This window comes from Pyrgilauda ruficollis, unplaced genomic scaffold (assembly GCF_017590135.1).
Source record: "Pyrgilauda ruficollis isolate IOZ18807 unplaced genomic scaffold, ASM1759013v1 scaffold56, whole genome shotgun sequence".
Classification (NCBI taxonomy): domain Eukaryota; kingdom Metazoa; phylum Chordata; class Aves; order Passeriformes; family Passeridae; genus Pyrgilauda; species Pyrgilauda ruficollis.
Window position 1 is genome coordinate 5874876 of NW_024527266.1, and position 23394 is coordinate 5898269.

Genomic DNA, 23394 nt, shown 5'->3' on the forward strand with positions numbered 1-23394 from the left:
TATCCTGCAGCCTGCTGAGAGCCTTAGCTTCATCATCAGTCTCCAAGACTGCCTCTGTCATGCCTGTTCTCCTACTTTTAGGCCACAGAAATGGCACAAGATCTGTTTTGTGTTGACATGTTTATGCCCAAAATGACACACATATCTTTGAAAAAGAGGTGTGTCTGAGGCCCATCAGGTCTGAGAGAGGGGAGGAATTTTATTTCTTTAAGGCTATGCTCCCAAGAAAACAGTTCTTGGCTTAACTCTTCTTTGCTAGCTAGGGTTGGCAAATACATAGCTTCTTCTCTCCTTTCCAAGTCACTGATTTCAAGGTTACCTCTCACTCCCCCCACACTCGTCTGATTGTGCTCCTTTTGCACAGAGATGCCTTGCAGCCCAGATGGCCTCAGCTGGGCCCTTGGCAATTCTGCTTGGACTCCAAGCTCAGATGGGCTTAAGATAACTGCTGCTGGGGGGTACTTCTGTGTGTGAGTACCTGTGCATGGCATGGGAAAGGAGAGAAAAATCTTGGGCAGAATCACTCCCTGGTGCTCCCAGAGCACTTGCTGGCTACAACCAGTGTAGCAGTAATGCACATGTCCAGCTGTCCTGCTGGTGGGCTCCATCCTGGTTGGGTCTTCTCTGTAAGGTGTAGGTGAAGCTGGCAGGTCTTGTCTAATGCTCCACCCAAACTTGGCAGAATGCTGTGGTTTTCAGGCAAAGCCCAGCGCTTGGCTGTAGCAGTGGGTCAGGTGGGGGTCCTGAAACTCATGGGTTCTCTTTCTGAAGTTCTCATCCATCAGAAAGTCTAAAGCTTGAGCTTCTTAGGCAGGGGTCTCCAGCTGGGGAGTACAGCCCCCACTAGCTCCTGGGAGGACCCATCTGGCCTGGCAGTCTCTGCTGTATGAGATGCTGATCTGCAGCTGCACAGGCAGAAGTACCCTGGTAAGTCCCACTGCTGGTGGAGACATAGAGTGCTCACACTGCTGTGGCTCATTTCAGGACAGAGGTGGACACTGCTGGGATGCAGACAAGCCAGTCCATATCTAAGTCAGTGGGAGCTGAGATAGGAGTAAATCACACTGCAAGGTGCTCCCCCATCCCTGCAGGTTTCTTGACTGCTTGCATTGGTCTCACTCCTTTGACTGGTCCTGGCACAGGGGCACCAGACTGAAGACATGATGGAGGCAGTGGTTAGGACATGGGTCCGTGCAGTGAGGACTGTGTCCATGGTGCACAGTAGTGACAGGAGGCAGGACAGTAGGTGGGTGGGTGAGATGGGTGCCAATGAGCTGGGCAGGAGGGACCACCATCCATTTCTGTTACACGGGTGAGATGGAGACTGTCTTTCTTGCTGCTTTCCCCCAGCCCCACTCCCTGTCCCCTGTGTTTGTTGGGGAGCACCTGAGTGAATAAAAGAAAGAGGAGAAACTGAATCAGGGCATGAGGGTATTTACATGCTTTCTGCATAGAGGCAAATAAGGGAGACTATGGATAAGAAAAGGTGCAAGAGTGCAGTGAGCAGCCCCTTTAACCACCCATGGAATAGAGGGAAGGCAGCAAGGTTGTCCCCGGTTGCTCCTATCCCACAGCTTTTCTTCCCATCCTGTCTCTTTGCAAAGCCAAGAAAAGGAGCCCTGGCAGAGACCCAGGATGCAGAGCAGACCTGTTGTTTCAACTCGGTTTGGAGATCTGGTGACAACCTGGAGTGGTGTTTCAGTTGGCTGCCCCTTGGGATGGACCTGGTGCACTGCACAAGGCTCCCTGCCGTGTGCCAGGCTGAGGGGGGCTGCAGACATGCACCCTGAAGATTTGGAGGTAGTGGGGCTGGCTGTGGCTATGCCAGTGTGAATCCAGACCCAAGGATCCAGACCCAAGATCCAGACAAAGGGTGTTCTGCAGATGAGGGATCAGAATTTGCAATCAGCAGTCCAGTGCTGTCAGCGGTGGGAGAAGAAAGAAATGGAGACTTGCAGCTTTGTATCTGGTTTCCCTGGAACATGGCTCCCAGCTTGTGCAGTAATTCCTCTGGAAGAGGTTTGATCCTTCCCTTTCCAGCAGTGAGAGGAGAGCTGAGCACCGTGTGTCTCTGCCAGAGGGGCGTGTGTACAGCCGTGCCAGTGCTGCTCTGGGCAGGCATGCAGATCTGCACAGGGGCAGTGTGGGGCTGCCAGGCAGAGGGCAGGGGCTCTGGCTGCTCTCTGCAGGGTGGGGAGGTGTTTCACCCACTGTGGCACCCACCACCAGGATCTCTCTCTGATATTCTCAGAGATGCTTTTCAAGCAGTGCCTTCAGTCTTGCTTGCACACCACAGAAGAAAGTGAGATTTAGGTAACTCACCTCCTCTCTATGTTTTCTCCTCTCCTAACCCTGCTGGGATCAGCTTCAACATTTAGCTTTTCTCAGCATAAGGGAACAACTTTGGCCTTCTTCTGTATTTGCATTTTTGAACATTCCTTCAGCTTCAGATTCCAAGAGATTCTGGGAGAGACATTCAGTCAGTGTAAAGAGGAGGTGTCACTGCACACGTGTCAGGGTTTTGTACACCACTGTACCGGACTCACTTAGCAGCCAAAGCTCTAAACTGTCTCCCAGACTGCAGAGTGAATTGGCAAGCATCCCTCCCTCTGTGTAACATGCTTTAGGGGGGAAAAAAACATCTGAGTGAAATAAATGAAAGCTCAGCAAAATGAAACTCAATCCCAGAACTCAACAGGGAAAGCCAAGGGGAAAAATCATTAGATAGGGCATTGCATGCATGGACACGTACTGGATGCAGACACACACCTGCACCATGCGGATGCACTCCTAGAGACTGCAAAATGCTTACATAAAGCATTTAGATGCCTATACATGCACATAAAAACATGCACATACATTTTCTTTAAAGCCTTTGTGACTCTGGAACCACCTGGGACACAAAACTTTCAAGCTTGCCAGTGCCCCTGCTACATTTTCCCCTGCCTCACAGTTCTGCAAAGGAGAGCAGTAGAGATGCTCAAGGTGAAACCTTCTTTGACCTTAGATGAACAATGATAGGGACAGTATAAGCTCCCCGAGTTTAGATATTATTTACCAGACCAGAATCAGTAAAGACTGATCTTGCCAGAATTTGGGACATTTATTAAGCTCTCCTGTCCTCACACAGTCATTTCAGAAGGGCATGATGGCTCTAAGTATACAACACTATTAAGTAAGAGTCTGAGTCAGGTGCTGTCACTGCCTGTTAGCTGAAGGTGGGTTATGTTGGATGGTAGTCAGTTTTCAGTATTTGTTAAGATATAAATTTTGTTCTAATTCTTCTTCCCAAATCCTAACACCTGATTTTCCCCTGCTAGAAGCTTAGAGTTACATTCTCCAGCCTACTCAGATCATAGCCCCCGCTACCATTAACAGCTTCCTCTCTCTTCATGTCTCCTATTTATGCCTGTGCTGATTGCAGTCTGCATTTCCATAAATCATGGTTATGTATACATCAGGTAGCACTAAGGTGAACATGAATAACCATGTTTCCCTGGCATCCCTGCTGTCCCAGTTTGAGCCAGCCTTGCCTGGATGAACCACTTTCTGGGATACCAAGTTAATGCTACCATCAAGAACATCATCATCTCCCAGAGGGGCTAGTTTTATACCTGTATTGAATTCTTGGTGCCTTCTGGTTTGGAAGAATGATTTAGCAAGGCAAACTCTTTGGCATTCTCACAGTTCTGACCTTTTTGTGGCACCAGTGGAGCCCCACAGTTCACCGACTTTGCAGAAGTCAGAAGTGCTCAAAGTATACCTCATTAACCTTCTCTGGCTAATCATGGCAGGGGACAGGACCTTAGCAACTGCAAAAGGCATATAAATGCACCAGGAAAGAAATGTTTCAGCAAAAATGGCAAGAGTTGTGTAAATGCCAGACCTCAGTGAGATGGAAGACCGTTGTTTCTGCAAAGAGCTTTTATTCCCAGAATGAGTTGTAAAGCAGGAGCAAGTACCTCACCCTGTCTGTATTCCAAGCTCAGCCTCTCTCCTTCTGGCATGTGCTAGGTGCTGTATAAATATAGAGGGGAGAAAATCACACCATCTCCTGCAGCCTACATTTTTAATTGAAAGGCTATTAGAAGCAATTCCTGCTTCTGCAGGTGCAGTCAAGAAAGCATCCTTCCCCAGGTGGTTGTGGAAGGTGAATTTGAGGTTCAGGAAGGAGTGTTGTTTTTGTGTTAATTAATTTTGCATGTGAAGCATTCACAACCATTTCTTGTCTGCTTTGGCTGATGTGGTTAATTAATCACCCTAAAGTGTCTGTAAACAGGGGATTTTTGGTCTTTGTGGCATCTCTTTTCCACCTGTTGTAGACCAGCCTGTGTGAGGATACAAACCTGTAGCATCACAAGAATGATACTTTTGGTAGTGGGTGTGATGTCAGTACTGCAAATCTGAGAGTCATAACTTAACTAGCTTGGGTGAAGGCTAAGAGGAATGTTTTATTCTCAGGGCATTAGAAAAGGTGTTGCTGCTGAATGAGGGAAGTAGGAGCAAAGGAGTTGGAGGTATCATTTGCATGAGTCTGTGTGTTCATGTGGGTTAGCTGGGGGACAGAGATATGATGATTAAGACTGAGTTTTGACATTTGCAGATGGAAAAATTGAGGGGAAAAGGCTTTTCACAGTGGAATTCCTCCTCTTGCTTCTGCTTATTTATAGTCACTGGACTGGAAAGGCTCATCTGGTCCCATCCCTCTGCTCTAGGCAGTAAAATCATATAGCCCTATACAAACCAGTTGTGCTTCTTCTTGACCTCATTTTAGTTGTTTTCACAGCTACTTTTGGGCAGCTGTTTCAGAACTTCTCCCTCTGATGGTTAAAATCTATCTTATTTTCAAGGCAAATTGCCTTTCAATCAGTTGTTCTTTTGCTGGCATTGTTTTTCCTGCTTAAAAACCACTTTCTTTTCTCCCTTGTGTATCTGTCCCCCCTTTATTTATACAGAGCAGTCATATCCCCTCTTGGCTTTCATTTATCTAGGTTAGACAAGCTTTTTAATCTCCTTCTTTAAGACAGGCTCTCTAATCGCGCAATCCAAGGTTATTTCTGATAACTAGCTTTTCTGTAAGGTTCCTTGCTGCTTTGCCCAAACTGAGTGTAAAACATCACGACCTATTGCCTGTTGAGTAATTTTGGGGTAAAGAAACATGCCAGCTATCAGATCCAGAAAAAGAAACATCAAGGTGCTGCTGTGAAAATTTGCATTTGTTCTCCATCTAATCTCTGTGAAGCTAAAGACTTCCATAATAACTTGGTTCCTGATAAAATTTCTCTTTAGAAACAGTAATGACATCTGCATCTAGACTGAAAGCCAAGCCTGTGGAGCTACAGTAGATCTCTGTAGTTCAGTCCTCATGGAATATCTTGCACCAGCCTTCCAAAACCTATTTCAATTCAAAATGATTCTACTTTATTTATGCATGATTTATTTCTTCACAGTCTACTGCAGCATTAAGGTTACAACAGCATCCCCAAGGTCTACCCTGAGTAATGCCTACTTCCATTGGCAGTGTCCCAGTTACAACTGCTATTTCTATGGTGCTTCTAGAGTAGCCCTTTTCAGGTCCTGCCCAGTTGTTCTGGTTTTCCCATGTCCTCATTCAGGATCTGTACCAATTCTACTGACAAGAATCTTATTTCTCCTTGGACTTCCTTTCTTCCCAGAGGGGTTAGGTATACTTCTCCATCAACTATATTACCAATAACAGTCCTAATTTTCTGCCCCTTGTCCAACATCCTACCTTTACCTTTTCTATATTTGATCTTCCATTTTTCATGTATTTAATTCAGGAGTAAAAGTTATGTAAGATTTTTCCAAAGATTAAAGACAGAAAGTTTTCACATTTATACACATTTATACGTTTCACATTTATACCATTCATAGATATAATATATCATATATTCATCATATACATGCTGAATATGTTCCCTTGTCTAGGTCTAAACACGTGTATGTGTCTCCTCACTTTTACAGTATCTGTGAGTCTCGTGGCCTTTTCTCTGTTTATCTACCCAGTGCACCCCAGATGTAAAAACATGGCATTATCTCAGTTTTACCCAGTGTGGAGCCACCAGGGTGCAGATCGAGTTACAGAGATTCTCCATGGAATAGGGAATTTCTGCCTCCTAATTCATGCTCTCTGTTGTTGCTTTAGTGCTTCCCCACTGGAATGAATAAACTCCTTAACTCCTGGGGAAAAAGAAATAAAAGAACCAATAATAAGGGAGGAAACATTGAGCTTTTGGGAAAATTCTGAAGGCAGTTCAAGTCCTAAGTGAGTTTGGAATCATCTTTTTTTTATTCTGTAGATGAAACCAAATCCCTTTTGTTCCTTTTCCATTTCTTCTATAGCAGGGCAGGGGGCAGGGGGGTGTGGGGGGCAGGGAAGAGAGAGAGCAGGAATTGAGGTAAGACTGTAAATGAAAAGGGAGTGTGCAAGGCATGGTGCATACAGGAGGTGAATAAAATAATAACTTTCAGGAGACTTTGCCTAGCTAGTTTTCCTGCAGCCTGTTGAAAAACAAGCACCTGAAGGTTCAGGCTCTCTCCCAAACTTTCACCACAAATACCCGTGCAATGCTGCTGAGTGTCTTGCCTAAGAAACATATCTGAATGTTTCTGATTTAATTCAGAACTGTACTCTCCTGCCTAGCCCTTGAAAACCAAATTTCTGGAGGTTTTAGTTTTCCATCTCTTGATAGTAGTTATAGGTCTTTTCAGATGCTCTTGTGTTTTGAAGTCCTACCTTGCCATATTAGGAGGAACTCAGGGATTTACTTCTGCCTTTGTTGGAACAGATGATTTTGGAAATTCATGGGAGTAGCTTGTACTTGTCCATACTACCCATCTGGGTAAGGATTTTGTAAATGGTGAGACTGGGTGCTGGTCATTTGAACAGGTGGCTGCTTTTGCCAATGTAGCTCATAAGACAGCCACTGAATGAGACTATCAGCTCCTCTCTGTTAAAAATTTCTTACTGACCTGATAACACTGAAAAGAGCACATGTAGGAGAATAAGGAAATACACTCTCTTGGTATAAATTGCAGCAAGACGATTTAGGTTAAACATCGGGAGAAAAACCTCACTTTTTAATGGGAAGGATAGCTAAGCACTGGAATAGATTGCTTGTGGAGACCACGGACTCTCTGTCAGTGTAGGGACAGGTTAGAGAAACATCTGCCACAAATGGCTGTTACAAGCCTTAGCTTCCCTTGGGAGGAGAGAAAAGCCTCTGTTAAGAATTAGTATCAAGGAACTAATGCGATGCACCTTTCATTAAAGATGCGCATTAACATACTGCAGAACTCTTTTATTCTGGCTGCATTATACCGCGGTTCAGGCAATTTGCCAGCTGGCTGGAAGGCTTTCAGAAGGCTCTCACTTGTTTTCCCCTTGCACAGGCAATCTTGCCTTTTGTCTGCATGGGATAACTTATATTCTTAGACACACAAATAGCATATGTCATTACCTTTCTGTTCTACAATAATTCTCCCTTTCTTTCTTTGCAAATATGTTGGACTTCTACTTCCAATCTTGTTATCCAAAATAGGATCTTAAATATTTAAGGTAAAAGTTAGCTACTCCCCTCCTTCAACACCTTCAAATTCACCCCCAAGCCAAAGTGACTTTACTTTCTTGACAAGATCAGATAGAGTAAGGGGCAGTTAAGGTGACATTCTGTTGCTTAGGAGTTGTGTCCTGGCATAAAGTAGCATTACATGGGGATTGGAGAATATGATTAGAAAGGAGTTTTTATAGATTCCTAGTATCTTTACTTTTACTTATTCTGTGACCTTTCAGGGCTCCTAGTGGGAGTTTGGATGACTGGACTGATTGGAGAACACCCTATGGGTCTTGAAACTGCAGGGTGACCAATAGGAAGCATGCCTGGGATAGTTTATTTTTCCTCTTTTTGCTGAGGCAAGCACTCATCAGAACCCAAGTAATAACAGTTCATAGGCTGCTAATAGAAAGAATCCTGAGACTTCAGAAATGCCTTGCTCTGCTCTGCACAGCTTGGTAGGTTATATTCTTTAGGCTTAGGCATCTTTACCAGGAAAAATCTCTGACATTTAATTCTGCTAGCTTCTGTCCCTGCAGTGAATTGCTCCTTCCCTCTTATGGCAGATTATCTAGCATACAATACACATTTGTGTATTCTTTATCTTGCATTGTCTCCATCCTCTGCACATGTGGTGTTTCTTATTGCCCACGTTGCTTATGCCCATCCTTCTTAACTATGTGCATATATATTTGACCTTTGCATGCATAAGGATGTAAAGAAGTCTGCCCTCTTTTAATTCACTATGATTTTCTGACTTTTCTTATTAATATCGGTACCTGTATGGGGTTATATAGCATGTCTGATAGCATTAAAATGTAACATTTGCACATATTTTTGAGACAATCCATGGCTGATTTGGAGATTTAGGTCAGAACATTTACTTGCCTCCTGTTTTTCTTCCTCTTTGGAAAATTTAGAATTATTTTATTGTGATAATAAGGAATGGGTGTGTACTACTGTAGTTGCAGGTGAGGTGATTTAGTGCACAGAAGGCTGTGGCAACGCTGTCATTGTTATCCTAATTTCATAATGTTTCTGTGTAGTACAACACTGTGAGACGTGCCTGGCACACAGCCTTATGAACTCCCCTTTCTGTCCCAGAGAACTTCTGGGTAATTATGGGTTGGGTTTGCCTATCTGATCTAATTTATCACTTAGGGGGTTATATCATGCCTGTTATTGAGATATCTAAGTGCTGCTGAGATTCTGCGAGATGTCTCTTTCATCAGCCACTTATTTCTATGATAAGTTAATGTTACTGAGCTGAAAACTGGGCTGTTCTGTGCAGCATCTTAATCACTGGTCCCTGCTGAGCCCTGTGTGGCAGTTACTACTTTTGGGGATTTGAGCTCAGTTACTTGAGAGCTAAAGTAGCACTGCAGAAATCTCTGGCACAGATGATGATAAATTGACCTGCTTGGTGAATGAGTGGGAAGTCCAGGGCTGAGCAGACCCTGGATAAACACGTGAGTCTATTCTCTTTATTCCCTTAGAAATTAACTTTCCACATCCATTCTCAGATATTAGCATGAGTACAGAGCATCTCCATGGGTGGATGGAACATTATGGGCAAGCTCTCCTTGGCATTCTTTGCCTTTGGGAAGGCAAGACCAACTGCCCATCTTTTTACAACCCCCCCTGCCTTGTGCTCATTGGGGTGCTGTGTTCACCCTGCACAGGGAGGGTGGATGTGAAAACCGCTGTCTCTGGGTGATTTCTTCTGCCTTTCTACTCCCTCCACTGCCCTCAGAGTGGATTTTTCTTTCACGGGCAGATGAAGTGTTTGTTTGTTTTGAAGGTGACAAGTGTTTTATGTGGATTCTGGATACTCTCAAATGCCAAACCCCAGCTGGGCTTTGAGTTTCACAGATTATCCACTGACACCTAATGAGCCTTTACTAAATGTTTCTCCCTCCCATTCTGTCATTTCAATAAATAAATGACTGAAATTTGGGGGTTGTGGGAAGGGTGTTGGATTGGAGTGGAATGAAGCTTTTCTGTTTACCCACCAAGCAGGTACACCACTAAGAGCAGTCATGCAAGCTTCCCACACATCCACACTGCCTCTGCCATCAAGTCAGCATGCCTCAGTCCTGGCCTGGAGGACTTGCTTTGAGGATCATGCAGGAAACTTCTTCTAAAGCCCAGTTAGCTTCTTCACCCTCTCAGCTTTGGTTGCCAGCCAAGGTGCTAATTACTGTCAACTGTGATGGTGGGAGGGGGAATTGAGAACAAAGGCAAGACTTTGATAGTTGAAAGTACAGTTGATGTTCAAGTTTTCTTTTTTCCCTGGATTTTTTTTTTTTTTTTTTTGCAAGAAATGGTCTGCCTGTGCAGTGGGTGAGTTTGCATGTATTGTCTCTTTAAGGACTGCAGTGGCTTCTAAACAGCTTTCATTCTTAGCAGGAGGTATAAGATAATCGAGGCCCTCCCCCTTTTTTGACTACTGAAGATATGATCTCTATTAATTTAGGAAATGGAAAATTAAGTATTTATTCTAAAATTGCAATAGAAATTTATGGAAGTTATGAGAATTAGGGAAAATAGAAAGATTTAAAAGTCATCATATATACTTTTTGGTATTAATTTTCATGCATCAGAAATGTAAAACAATTCCTTGTTTCCAGCTAAGGTATGTAATCAAGTCATTGTGTTCCTGTTGTTTGGGTGAAAAAGTTGAAGGACATAAGTCTGACCACAGTTACAGTGTTCCCATGGTTATCCATTCACTCTCCCAGAAGGTGAGACCATCACAGAGATGAGACAACTCAGAGATATTTCTTGTTCTGCACTTCCCCCTAGTTTGAATCCACTTACTCAGAGCCTTCTCCCCAGAAATGTCTCCATCTTACATGAGTCATGAGTTTGGTACTCCAGAACGGTCCTCTTACCCAGTCCTGCAGTAGCTGTGGTTGGTGCAAAGGGATGGCATGATTACAAGTCTATCTTCTGTGGTTTGTGTCTCCACAGGTGGGCAAATGGAAAGAAAAAAAGTTGCAGATGAAGTATTACGTGTGGCCGCGCTTTGAGCTGTATCCTGACTCTGAGGAACGTGAGGACGATCACCTGAGTATCGTGACCTTAGAAGAGGCACCATTTGTCATTGTGGAGAACGTGGACCCCCTAAGTGGCACCTGCATGAGGAACACGGTCCCTTGCCAAAAACGCATCGTGACTGAGTATGTATACCCCTGTATTCTTCTGCTCATCTCGGGCTTTGGTCTCAGCAGAATGTAAAGTGTCTGTTGGGCCAATACCATCATAAGCTATAATCCTTCTTTGAAAATCACCTCCATTTGCCCAGCCTGTCCTATGTCCCTTCATGATGGGTCCCTTTGGGCAAATCATTTTAGTGGGTCCCTTCACCCTCTGGCACAGAGAGCACAATATAAATTCTCCACATTATATAGTGGGAGGGGGAATGCAAACTGACAACAGAGGGGAATTATGTGTTTCTCCCAATCTTTTAACCCATTTTTTTTAAACCATCACCTATTATTGTGATTGTTCAGGAACAAAACTGATGAGGAGCCAGATTACATGAAGAAATGTTGCAAGGGGTTCTGCATAGACATCCTCAAGAAAATCTCAAAGTCTGTCAAGTTCACCTATGACCTTTACTTGGTGACTAATGGCAAGCATGGAAAAAAGATCAATGGGACATGGAATGGAATGATTGGAGAGGTCAGCAGCAAAGGGAGGGCATGGTGGGCTTCAACCCTGGGCTGGGTGGTATGGGTCAGGTCTAGCCTCCCATCATTATTGGGTCCACTTCTGAGGCAAGGACAGAGGTGACTCTGGAAATGACTGGCCTGCATTCTTTCTTGGCACTGAATGAATTAATTTGCTCTGAGACTCTGACCATGGCAACCTTTCCTGTCTGACCATTAATTATTATTCTCTATGGTCTCACAAATTTGGCCTAGACAGTCTTTGAAAGAGGCTGATATCCATTCACCATGGTTGCTGCAACCTAGATTATGCTTCGGTTGTATATAAGGTGAATAAAGAATGAAATAAGGCTTTGCAGTGTTCGAGGGAGGATAAAGCAAGGACAGAAAAATGAGATAAGACGTCTTCTCCGTGGATGATGTGTTTATCCTAAGACCTCTGTGGATTTATTTTTTGTACACATACCAGCTTTGAGGAGAAGATTAATGTCTATAGGTTTTCTGAAAGAAGAAGGTGTCCTGATGAAAGATTAGAAAGGAGAGATGTTACAAACAATATAGGGAATGGGATTACGGGAGTAAAAGGATTGTGTTGAAAGGCAGGAAGATGAGAAGGGGCTTGGCTGTGGTGCTTGAGGGCTGCCTCGTGTCTGTGTGTGATCTCTTTCTTTTCTTCCTCCAGGTTGTCACCAAACGGGCCTATATGGCTGTGGGATCCCTCACCATTAATGAGGAACGTTCAGAAGTGGTGGATTTCTCTGTGCCCTTCATTGAGACGGGAATCAGTGTCATGGTGTCACGTAGCAATGGAACTGTCTCACCTTCTGCCTTCTTAGGTATTGTTTCAATCTAAAATTAAAACTTCACCCGGTGGTCATAAAAAAAAAAATTAGGTGAAGGTTGCTTGTGATTCTTAGCCTGAAAGCTCTTTTTTGGGAGTACCTGTGGGACAGGTGTATAAAAATATACTGTGATGTTTTAGAACTGAATCCCAGGCAAGCAAAATCCAGGCAAATGCAAGTGCAAATAGGCCCTGCTATGAGTTCCAAGCCAAGGCATTTTTCAGCAAATGCATGCCTAATCCTAGAAAAACTGGGCTCACTCAGAGTTGTCACATACACCGCAGCACGTGGTTTCCCAGTGACTCAACTAATAGTGTGTTCAAGGAGTGTAGGCCAGAAGAAAATTGATTCAAACCTTATAGCTGGGATGCTGTAACACTTGGTGATAGCAATTGGCAATAAATAGTTGCACATTGAGGGACATTATTTGTAAAGATATTGTTAACTTGGCCCTCTCTTGACACCTAGTAGAAGTTAGAGAACTAATAGACCTTTTCAAGAACAGTTGAGCCATCGGTTCTGTGCTGACACTGTGTCTTACAACAAAGGCATTTCTAATGTCCTTCAGCGATGGAGGGTGATCAGAGAATAAGGAAATGATACTGTATTTCCCCAAGACATTCGTGCCTTCCTAGTGTCTACTGTTTGCCTTTATAAAATGCTTTATGATGCAGCAAACACAGTATATGGGTTATGTAATTACTGTCTGCTCTCTGCCAGAGTCCTGAGAACATTCACAGACAGAAATAATTTTATATGGGTAATGAAATTTTTCCAGACCTTTTTAGATATGAGTTTCATGACTACTAATTCTTCAGGAGTTTTTTCCCTTAGCAAGTCCACCAATATTGCTGGGGTATGTAAAAGCAATGTTAAAGTTATCTCCTAAGTTCTAAACTGCAATTTAACTGAAATTGCAATATTGGCTATACTCTGGAGCAAAGTTCTTTGTCTCTTTGATCTGGTTCAGTCCTATCTTTTTCTGTTCAAGCTGGGAGAAGGAGAAAATCTGGCAGAGATAAAATACTTGCAGAACATGAACACTAACATTTCTAGAACGAGCCAGTGTTCCCATTGCTAGAGGGATGGAATACTAAAAATCTACTGTCATTATGGCTGAACGCTAGAAATTTGGAGATGCTCTTTGGCTCGATAACATCTTGAAAGTTGGATGCATGTCTGACACTCTGCCAGTTCTGCCTGATTTTCCCCACTCTCTCCAGATGGTGCTGAAGGACTTCCTGGGAACAATCTTTTATCAATGTGTTTTATTTTATCAATGCATGCCACAATGGCTGTGTGTGGTTCCAGATGGAGCCATGTGTCACAAATGTAACAGTACGATGGAATGCAGTCATTACAGAGATGGAAACTTCAGTTTTTCCAGTTCAAGAAGTTTTCAGAATCAGGTTGAAGACTTTGTTTTAGCTTCTCCTTTTCCCCAACCCAGTTTGCCCCACACTGGGCTTCTCTGGAGAGCAAAGGAGGTGAGGTATTATCAAGTCTTTCACCACGGTTTTCTCTTCCTCTCCAGAACCTTTCAGTGCTGACGTATGGGTGATGATGTTTGTGATGCTGCTTATCATCTCTGCGGTGGCTGTCTTTGTCTTTGAGTACTTCAGCCCTGTGGGCTATAATCGGTGCCTTGCTGATGGCAGAGGTAAGGAGAGCTGTTTCTTGCTATGATCCCCTCTGGTTTCCAGTCTCTGTTTGTTTGTTGGGGTGTTCCTTTGCCTTGAATGCGATACGGATCTAGCCCACTCTGAGTTCTGCATTCAGACTGAAGAGGACATGGATGGAGGCGGAAAAAGGCTATGAAGAGAGCAGATGTGTATAATGGATAATTTGCTTGGCATGAGAGACGGAGCTGTGTCGCCTTTCATGTCTAAAGCACATACCAGCTCCAACTTGTTTCTCATTGAAGAAAAATGGGCCCTGGTAGCCAGTGCTGGCAGGGCCTACAATGCTGTACTCTGAGGCAATCACAGGGCTCAGCACTGTCAATCCATCCTTCAGTGCTACATCTCCCTGCAGAGCAAGTCACTCTGCTGGCCTCCTGGCATAGTGCTGTGTCCTCCACAATCCACATCTGTCATCTGGTCAGGTCCTTCCCTGCCTTTCTGGCTTTCTAAGACCAACTGAGAGAATGGGAAACTCATTTTCTTGGGAATGGGGTAAAGAATTATTTTTCAAGGGCAGCAGGAAATTTGGGTCCAAGCAAGTGATCCAATTTTGTGGTTCTGATCTTCAGAAGGCAGACAGGTGAATTAAAGAAAGGCTGCCTGTCCTTCCTAAGATACAGCCTTTTTCCCCTTATTGACATGAAAACAATTAGCAAGTTGAGTCTTCTGCCATCTGCATATATTCACCCCCTGGTGAATCAGCCCTTCAAATTTTTCTGGATTTATTGGTTCATACAGAATAGTGGGAAAGAGACAGTTACTGGAAAATGCACTCATTTGCTTCCAGTTCTAGTACTTTGAGTGAGTTTATGCCATCAAATTAGAGAGGAGTGAAAATAAAAAGTGTTATTGAGAATGCAGGGAGAATCACATACATGGGGGAGTGGATAACTTGTCTCTTAACACAGAGCTGTGGAGGGCCTTTATGACACCTGGATCTGTGGGCACAAGTACTGAGAAACCTGAGTCTCTTAGGAGGTATTAATACAGATGTGGAACTGGAAGCAGTTTTTAGTACAGGCATGCAGTTGTGCAGTTGTTAAGTTAGCCGAACTGCAGCTACAAGTATCAATATTTCTGAGTAATTATGAAGAGTATTGCATTATCAGACAGATATTATCCCTGAGAGATGAATTATGAAGATACATAAATCTGCTGCAGAGACTGCAATGCTGATTTTGGTAATGAAAACCCTGGCTAATGTTACTTTGGCTGCATTTGAACTATGACAGTACGCCCCTGACAGTATGCCTCAAACACCTGCATTTTCTCTTTACGGGCATCAAGACTTTTGGATTGGAATCCCCATTACAATCTTGTTTTTTGTCTGACAAAGTAATTGTGGAAGCACGTGGGGTGATCAGTGGGGAGAGGAAGGCTTTTAGAAGGGAACTTCTCAAGATTTCCTTCTACCATACAGTTCCCACTGATGTTTTTCAGGCCTTTCACCTGTATATCTTAGGGCACATTAGTTAGAGAGAGATGTAAAAATACCACTCCAGCATGTAAAAAGACAAAGACTGCAAAACTATGTTTCTCTTAGGAACTTTATCTCCCTGGAATTTAAAGGCACCCGTTTACCAGGTGATGATTCTGCTCTGAACTTGGTATGCAGTTCCCTGGGTAAAAAATGAGCCCCTTGCCTTGTTCAGTTATATTTAGGGTAACACGGTTAGTGTTTCCAGATGATCAATGCTATGCACTGCTCGGAGGTTTGGAGAGGCATGTCAAAACTTTTTTCCCTTTTGCTATTTTGCTGGAGTCAATCTTAACCACAGGCAGCAGCACTGGGACCCAATCAGCCTGCCTGAGGAGATAAAGTGTAGGATGCTGGTCAGGTTGGCACCATTGGAGAAAGGACAGATGCTTGAACTGTTCCATTCATCCTAAGAGGATCTTCTCAGTGTCCAAAGAGTGATCACATTCCAAGGAGTGATCACATTGGCATTCTCCCTCTCAGCTCTTCTTGTGCTCAAGTTGAGGAAATTCTGGGTTGGGTTCCCACTAATGGAACCAGCATGTGCTGGGGTTACAAGATTGCTGGGAGACAGGTGCCATTTCACATGTTTTCAGATTTTGTGCTTCATTAGCACACATGGCTTCTGGGGTGTGACTGAGCTTCCACACTGAAAAGTGAATAAGGGGAAAATAGGAGCTTTTAAAACATTGGATCTGCTTCTGGACTATCTAGGGCAGACCTGCAGATTTTCTTAAGGTGAGACAAGTATATGTCACTGTCATGTACCTTAGACACAAAATATGGGGAGAGGGAGCTGTGTTCTTCTCTGGTTTGTGGATCTTTAACAGGCTGAGTAATGAAACATTCATGAAAAAGTATTTGTAGAGCCCTGTTATTTCAGATGGTGCTCTTCCTCATACCTTTACAAGTACAGTAAAGAGAGCCATGTTTTACACAGATGTATGCTGGGAGTTTGAGGACATTACTCTTGAACAGATGGAAATGAGGATAGAATGTTTCTGTGCAAATTCTGTTTCTGGGGACAACACTTCAACCAAAATTAAATGTTTGGTCTTCTAGATACTTCAATTTAATAAAAAAAGTGCCCTTGTATAAGGTTTCAGTAGAAATCCCTGAGATAGAAAAATATGGAAACCCGAGGACATTTTTTTAAAAAAAATTTCAGGTTGTACTTAGCTGAGATATGGTAACATGAATTTAGGGGAGTGTTGCTGCAGATATTCACCTCCAAGTGGGAATAGATTCTGCTCTTAACTCAAGATGTGTATGTGACTGGAAATACAGACCACTTACTCTCAGATGTTCACTGTGGGATCATGTTTCTCCATCACTCTAGAACCAGGAGGTCCCTCTTTCACCATTGGCAAAGCTATCTGGCTGCTGTGGGGGCTGGTGTTCAACAACTCTGTGCCAGTACAGAATCCCAAGGGTACCACTAGCAAGATCATGGTGTCGGTGTGGGCCTTCTTCGCTGTCATCTTTCTGGCCAGCTACACTGCCAACCTGGCTGCCTTCATGATCCAAGAGGAATACGTGGACCAGGTGTCTGGCTTGAGCGACAAAAAGGTAATGTATCCACCCAAACCCTCAAAGCAGCCTTTTCCACAGAATAGGCTGCTCTACCCTCTCTTTTTTCCTTTCACAAGGAAAGTGGGCAAGTGTTTTCAGAGTAACATCATCAGAGCTTTAGACCCTAGTTTAAATAGCATGGCTGTTCTTTATTGGTATTCAGTTGCACTTTTACATGTGTTAAGCACTTCAGGAATGAATTATAGACAGAACAGACTTGTGCTTGCTTGCATGGTCTCAAACCACACCTTGACTGTCAGCAAGAAACAAACTAATGGAGCTTTGGAGACGATGTGTATAGTGGCTGTAACCCGTTTTTTCAGAATTAAATAATTTGTCTTGGGTAGGAATGTTGGCCATTAGGCTAGCAAATATGATCTGTTAATTTATTCTGAAAACAAGTTCTGTCCATGGGGGTAAATCACTGTGCCTTTCATGATTTGCTATTGCTTGCATTTGAAGTTATACTGCTGTTTTTCAAGGTGTTTGGAGGCTTACCACAAAAAATCATTTTGTGTTCAGACTGCATTTCAATGCCTTGTTTATCTGCACAGCATTTTGTCCATGCAGAGCATTCACTTCTGCTGGACTCTGAGCACTTGAGGATTTTGAGAAGATTGCTGATACATGAAGGGTAGCACTGTCTGGCTTGTGAGGGTGTAATGTTTTGTGCACTCCTTTACTTTTGTTTTGTGGTGAGGCTGCTCACAAGGAATTGTGTATTGTGAGGCTCGATTGCCCATGCTGAGCTTGTTACTCAGTCACTGGGGCTGCTTAAGGGGTCATGCCATTGCAGGGCAGCCAAATAGCAACGGGTTGCACACACTGCTATGGGGGTTGCAGCAAGAGGAGGACTGCAAGCATCAGTTGTGGCTGCTGGGTTGGTTATAGGTACTGACTCTTGTGTCCGTCATGACAGTCTAGAAATAATTTGTGGCCAGGCCTCCTGTGTATACTGTGTCCTGTTCAGCAGGCTGGAAATTCTGTGATGGATTAACCATAGAGTTTTTCTTACTCATTTAGTTGTTTATTTTTGGTTTTTTTTTTTTTTTTTTTTTTCCTGGAATGAAACATGGTACAGAATAATACAATCCATGCAGAAGTGCTCCTGTTATTTGTTTTAATTTTGACCTCAATTTGTTTCACATTGTCTCCTCATTTGCAAAGTGCTGTGTTGAGGATGGGGTGGACTGGAGAATGCTTTTCTGTCAGGTGGAGGTTGTTGCAGAGACTCCTTAGAAGCTGTGAGCTCTGACCTTCAGATTGAAAGATACTGTTCAAAACCAGCCAGCCCTATCAGAGGTAACATTAGTTTGTCATCATTAGGTTTTCAACTATCTGAGCTAAAGGGATAGTTTGTACCTGTGATCTATTGTTTCAGGCTGTGCCTAGACTCATGGAGAGAACATGCTCTCACATTTTTCAAGATATTCTTCATACCTGCAGAGAGATGTGCATGAAATATAATTTGAAAGCAGTGACTCCTGGAGCTTCACAGAGCCTTTGAATACAAATTCCTAGGCCTGTTTTAGTTGATTTCACTGTAGGGCCACCTGTGTGTATTGGATTGAGGCCATTTTCTTCTGCTTTTCTCTGCCACCGTACCTGTATTTACTTTTGCTAAGCTAAAGCATATGTGCTTTTTTCCTTGGGGAAGAGAAAGGCTGTAGTACACAGAGGATTGTGGTATGCCTCAAATGTAGCTGCTAGTGCAAGTGCAATATTTGGGTAAGATTACAATCTACCAGAGCATCTGGAATCAAATGAAAATTGGCTGGTGAAACTGAAGGCCAACAGCTGCCTTTGGGCAATAAAAACAGGTGGGGCTAAATCCATCCAAAACAAAGTGAGTGAATGAGCTTGATCTACTGGGCTTATGGATTTTACTCTCTGAATATGCAAAGGGCCCTGCAGGATTTGTGAGCTGTCATCGAGACATTTGTCACAGTGCTTCAAGATCCCCTGGTCTGGGAGGAATTCAGTCTTCTGAATCTCATCTTTACCCTTTTCTGAAGCCTGCGCACTGCTTGCAACTCACTGACCCTCTCAATGCACTGCTTGGCCAGGATGAAGGGCACAGCCACATCCAGGGCACATGGAAGTGGCCTGTGTTCTACCTCACTTCTCTTGCCTGCTTAAAGCCAGTTCAGACTTTCAAAAGAGGCAGTCACTGTTCAAAGCCAGGTGGGAAAGACTCTTTTCCAAGAGGAAAGATTGTCGCTTCCAATCTCTTTTATCCCAAATGTATGATCTGGTGTCCACAGCAAAAGTCAGGCAGATTGGTCTCCTGGCCTTCTCCATCAGCTGGTAAGAGCACCTGTGTCCAGCACAAGGACTCAGCAGATGACGTAATCCAAGACAACAGGCAAAGTGACAGTAACAAAATTATATTGTTCCTACTTGCCTAGACCCAGAACTGCTTGCAAATATCTCTGTAGTTCTACAGTACCTGGGGAAGGTGTCCCACTGGCACTGTAGAGCAGCCAAAATCCATTCCTGTGCCTGGCTGGGGTGCACTTGCCAAGGTCAGGCTGGCTACACTCTGTAACAGCAACCCTCTCCTTGGACCCTCTTCCTTAGGTTTTGCCTGGGATGACTTACTGCAAGAGATGCCTACAGCTGGTGGCATGCCACTTCCCCAGAAAAGCAGACTGAAATGCTCCAGATGTCTCAGGATGGTGGATGTCTCTTGGATGATGTCTTGGCTGTGCCCCAGCATTTACTTCCTAATGGCATGCAAGACAATGACTAACATCATGCCCCCACTGTGCTTCTGTGGGTGCTTGAGCATGTCTGTCTGACTGGGCTGGGTACCTCTGTCCCAAGGTGCTACCAGGTTCAACAGAGGGTGTCTGGAGGACCCCTGTATGAATGTAGGGACCTCTGACACTCACTCTCTGTCCCAGGTGATGCTCACCTTGCTGAATGCCACCCTTTGAACATAGCTGGCTCAAAACAGGTGCCAGAGTTGGTGCAGGAACCCACCTTTTGATGGCTCTTAGTTCCCCCATGTTAACCTTGGGATCTGCTAAATCACACATCAAGCTTTAGCTCTTAACTCTGGGGTAGCCATGGGCAGTTTGAGGAAGGAGAAACCTGCTTCTGCCTGACAGCAGTGCTGGCCTCGTCAGTTCTGCAGGAAAAATCCTGCTGTTGACAGCATCTCCTTTCCAGCTCCCTGTGCTTGGGGCGTGCTGAACCACTTTCCTCCTGCACAGGTGCCGAAGCAGCACCTTCCACCTCCACTGGTCCAGCTTGTGCAGCAGAGGGGCTGGAGGTGGTCCTGGCAGTGCCACACTGGCCGTGCCAGCTCCCAGCAAGCCCAGCTGGAGCATCTTTGAACGTGCTGCTGGGCTGCATCCATCCAGGATCCATGTGGGGGCTGCTGCTCCCTGAGCCCTGTCCCAGGAGCAGTCAGCTCCTGGGTCTGGATTCCATCTGAGTGTAATCAGAAGATATAACCCAATTTCCATTAGTGGGAGAGCTTCAGACACATTAGAGAAACAAGCGCCTGCGGTATTTCAGTCTAACGAAGGCAATAAATACAGGAAAGATTATATAAAATGAACTAATGTGTGAAGTAATCTAATAGCTATATGTAATTTCTATTCATATAAAGTAGTAATAGAATAAAAGCAAATGTGGACAGCCAGCAGGGCATTTAAATAAAATGATTTAGAAGGCAGTAGGTTAATAATAATAAAAAAATAGTATCCTTTCCTATAAATTAGTTGGAAATGCCAAAGTTAATACAGTATCAAAATGGTAATTTGTAATTGACATGAAAAGGAGAGAAATTGATTTCTATATGCCTCCAAATTAATATAGATTGCTGAAATTTCACATGTATTTGACTTATTTGCTTTTTAAGATGTTAATGCAATGTTGAGACATGTGCAGCATGGGTCAGTTATTTTTTCAATAGATATGAGTTTATTTCTTTTTTTGAAAGGTAGGTTTTGAAGTTAAGACTGGCCAGTATTTTTATGAAAAAAAACAAAAAAAAAACTTGAGGAGAGTATAAGAAGGGAGAAGGATTTTCTGATGCTTTCCAAAATAGCTCATTTTAGTATACTTTATGCAAAATACTTTGATATTTCTGACATGTATTTTGACGTGTCATTTTCTAAAGGCACCACTCATAAAACTGACCTACATTTAAGTGGGAAAAAAGTGGAAAAAAGATTTTTTTATTGTGTGACAAAGGAAGGGGACAGACAGAGATAATTGGAAGATGAAACGACATAGGTAGATCTGAGGTGAATGGGTGAATGGAACATTTCAGGTTGATACAAAACAAAAGCCTCACTGAAAACCTACAGAAAGAGAAGGACCTGCTCTTTTCTGGCAGTAATAGATGCTTGACTGTGAAACAGAAAAATGAATTATTTCCCACATTGTACTTTGCGGCACATTAAATTGAAATTATACAAGGAATCCAGATATGCAGAAGACTTAAGCGTGTGCTTAACTTTGTGCCCATGAGTGGTGACATTAAAGTCAATGGGCTGTTTTTCACATGATTGAAGTTAAATGCTTCCCTGAGCCTGCAGCTTTTGTACAACAAATACCTGGTCTGGAGAAGTCCAGGGAAAATGCAGAGCAGATACCTTCAGCTAGATGTTTTTCAAGAGGACTAAAAGTGAGGGTCAGTCTTGTGCCTTGTGAGCTCTGCAAGGGGAAGATTGTCTAACTGGGTGGCTTGGAGGCAGTACAAATCTTCCACGGGATTAAATATTTAGTGTTAACTGACATTTGTGGTGCTTCCACACATTTCAGCAGGAGGAAGTTTTATGTGGCAGTGTCCAAAGGCAGAAAGCATGTCATCTTTCAACAGCAGAACGGTTTTTATTGTCAGGACACCTTTGTGGAGGTATGAGTTAGGCAGACAGAAGACGGACCATGCCACTTCCAATCCTGTCCTCTTGTGATAAATCATAACCTTTTCCAAAATGCATAAATATGATGCACCTTACTTGACAGAAAAACTTCCCCAAAATAAAGAGGTTCTTGAATCTCCAGACCTTATGTCATGGGGTGGAGTTGAGTTTCTTTCCACAGTGCTTTCCTAGGGGTACATCTCCCTGTAAATGTGTTGAACTGTGCCTTTTGCTTAAATATGACCTTTATCAATAACAGTGATATCAACTAGATATCGCTTAATAAAAGAATCACTATGAACACACTGGTTCGTAGGGAAGTGTAACCAACTCAGAGCTCTGATAGTCTGAAATATTATGGATTAAAATCTGATTATTTCTCTGCATGTCCTTGTAAATCATCAGGTGCTATAGTAAGAAGTATTTAAAAATATTATATAGTGTAGCTATATATTATGTGTAAACACACATAATGCATGTGTACTATGTGTAATTACATATTATGCTAAAAGTTTCTTATTAATAAATAGCTATTAAATAGCTACAGCTGATCATATGTTAGTAATAAATTTTTCTGATTTGTGACTTACATTCATTGTATGCATAAATATAATCTTAGATAATTTTTTGCAGTTGCAGATGGGTGTGTTTACCATAGATTTAGACATTCTGCAGTCTTTGTATTGAGATAATTTTTATGCTTTCTGAGATCTTTGGAACAAACCCCTGTGCCTATGTGCTAAAATGTGATTCAGTAGATTTTAAGACTATAAAAGTTTAAAGTCAGTGGGTCTTCAAACATGTTTTGTTTTCCCCCTGCTTCAGTCCTAGTTTCTTTGTCATTCTCCCTCTTTTTCTTCAGCTCAGCACTGTACAGTGCAGAGCAACAGTGTGCTTTAGCCTTCATTTGGTCTCTCAGGATTCTCTCTTTATCTGTAGGGACTTCCCTGGTATCAAAAATGACTGGGGGTTGAAGGGATCAAAAGCAGCCCTGCTGAGAAGGACTTGAGAGTGCAGGTGGACAAGAGACTGGACATGACCCAGCAATGGCACAGCCCAGAAAGCCAGTTGTATCCTGGGCTGCATCCAAAGGAGTGTGGGCAGCAGGATGAAGGAGGGGATTCTGCCCCTTTGCTCTGCTCTGGTGAGACCCCACCTGCAGTGCTGCATCAGCTCTGGGGTGTTGTCTTCTGAACAAAAAGAACATGGACCTACTAGAGTGAGTCTAGAGGAGGCCACCAAAATTATTAAAGGGATGGAGCACATCTCCTTTCAATGAAAGGCTGGGAGAATTGAGATTGTCCAGCCTGGAAAAGGGAAGGCTTTAGACCTAATTGTGGCCTTCCAGTACCTGAAGGGAAACCCACAAGAAAGATAGAAACTTTTTAACAAGAGCAGGTAATGACAGGACAAGAGGTAAGGGCTTCAAACTGAAAGAGAATAGGTTTAAATTAAGTATTAGGAAAACAATCCTTTGCTGTGGTGGTGGTGATGAGGTGGAAGAAGTGCCCAGAGCGGTTGTGGGTGCCTCATCCCTGGAACTGTTCAAGCCAGGTTGGATGGGGCTCTGAGCAACTGGTCTAGTGAAAGGTGTCCCTGCCCACGGCATGGGCATTGGGGTTAGATTATCTTTAAAGTCCCTTCCACCCCATTTTATTATTTAATGACAGTAAAAACCTCTAATGGGACTAAT

General features: G+C 43.4%; 1 protein-coding gene across 1 annotated transcript in view; it reads left to right on the forward strand.

The window, feature by feature from the left end:
- The window catches only part of GRIN2B (glutamate ionotropic receptor NMDA type subunit 2B), a 167908-nt gene that overhangs the window by 126170 nt on the left and 18344 nt on the right, over positions 1-23394 (forward strand). Inside the window, exons 4-8 of the mRNA XM_041481571.1 lie at positions 10548-10756; positions 11090-11261; positions 11931-12084; positions 13625-13750; positions 16589-16818. Coding sequence (XP_041337505.1) covers positions 10548-10756; positions 11090-11261; positions 11931-12084; positions 13625-13750; positions 16589-16818 — 891 coding nt within the window. The remainder of the gene's footprint in view (positions 1-10547; positions 10757-11089; positions 11262-11930; positions 12085-13624; positions 13751-16588; positions 16819-23394) is intronic.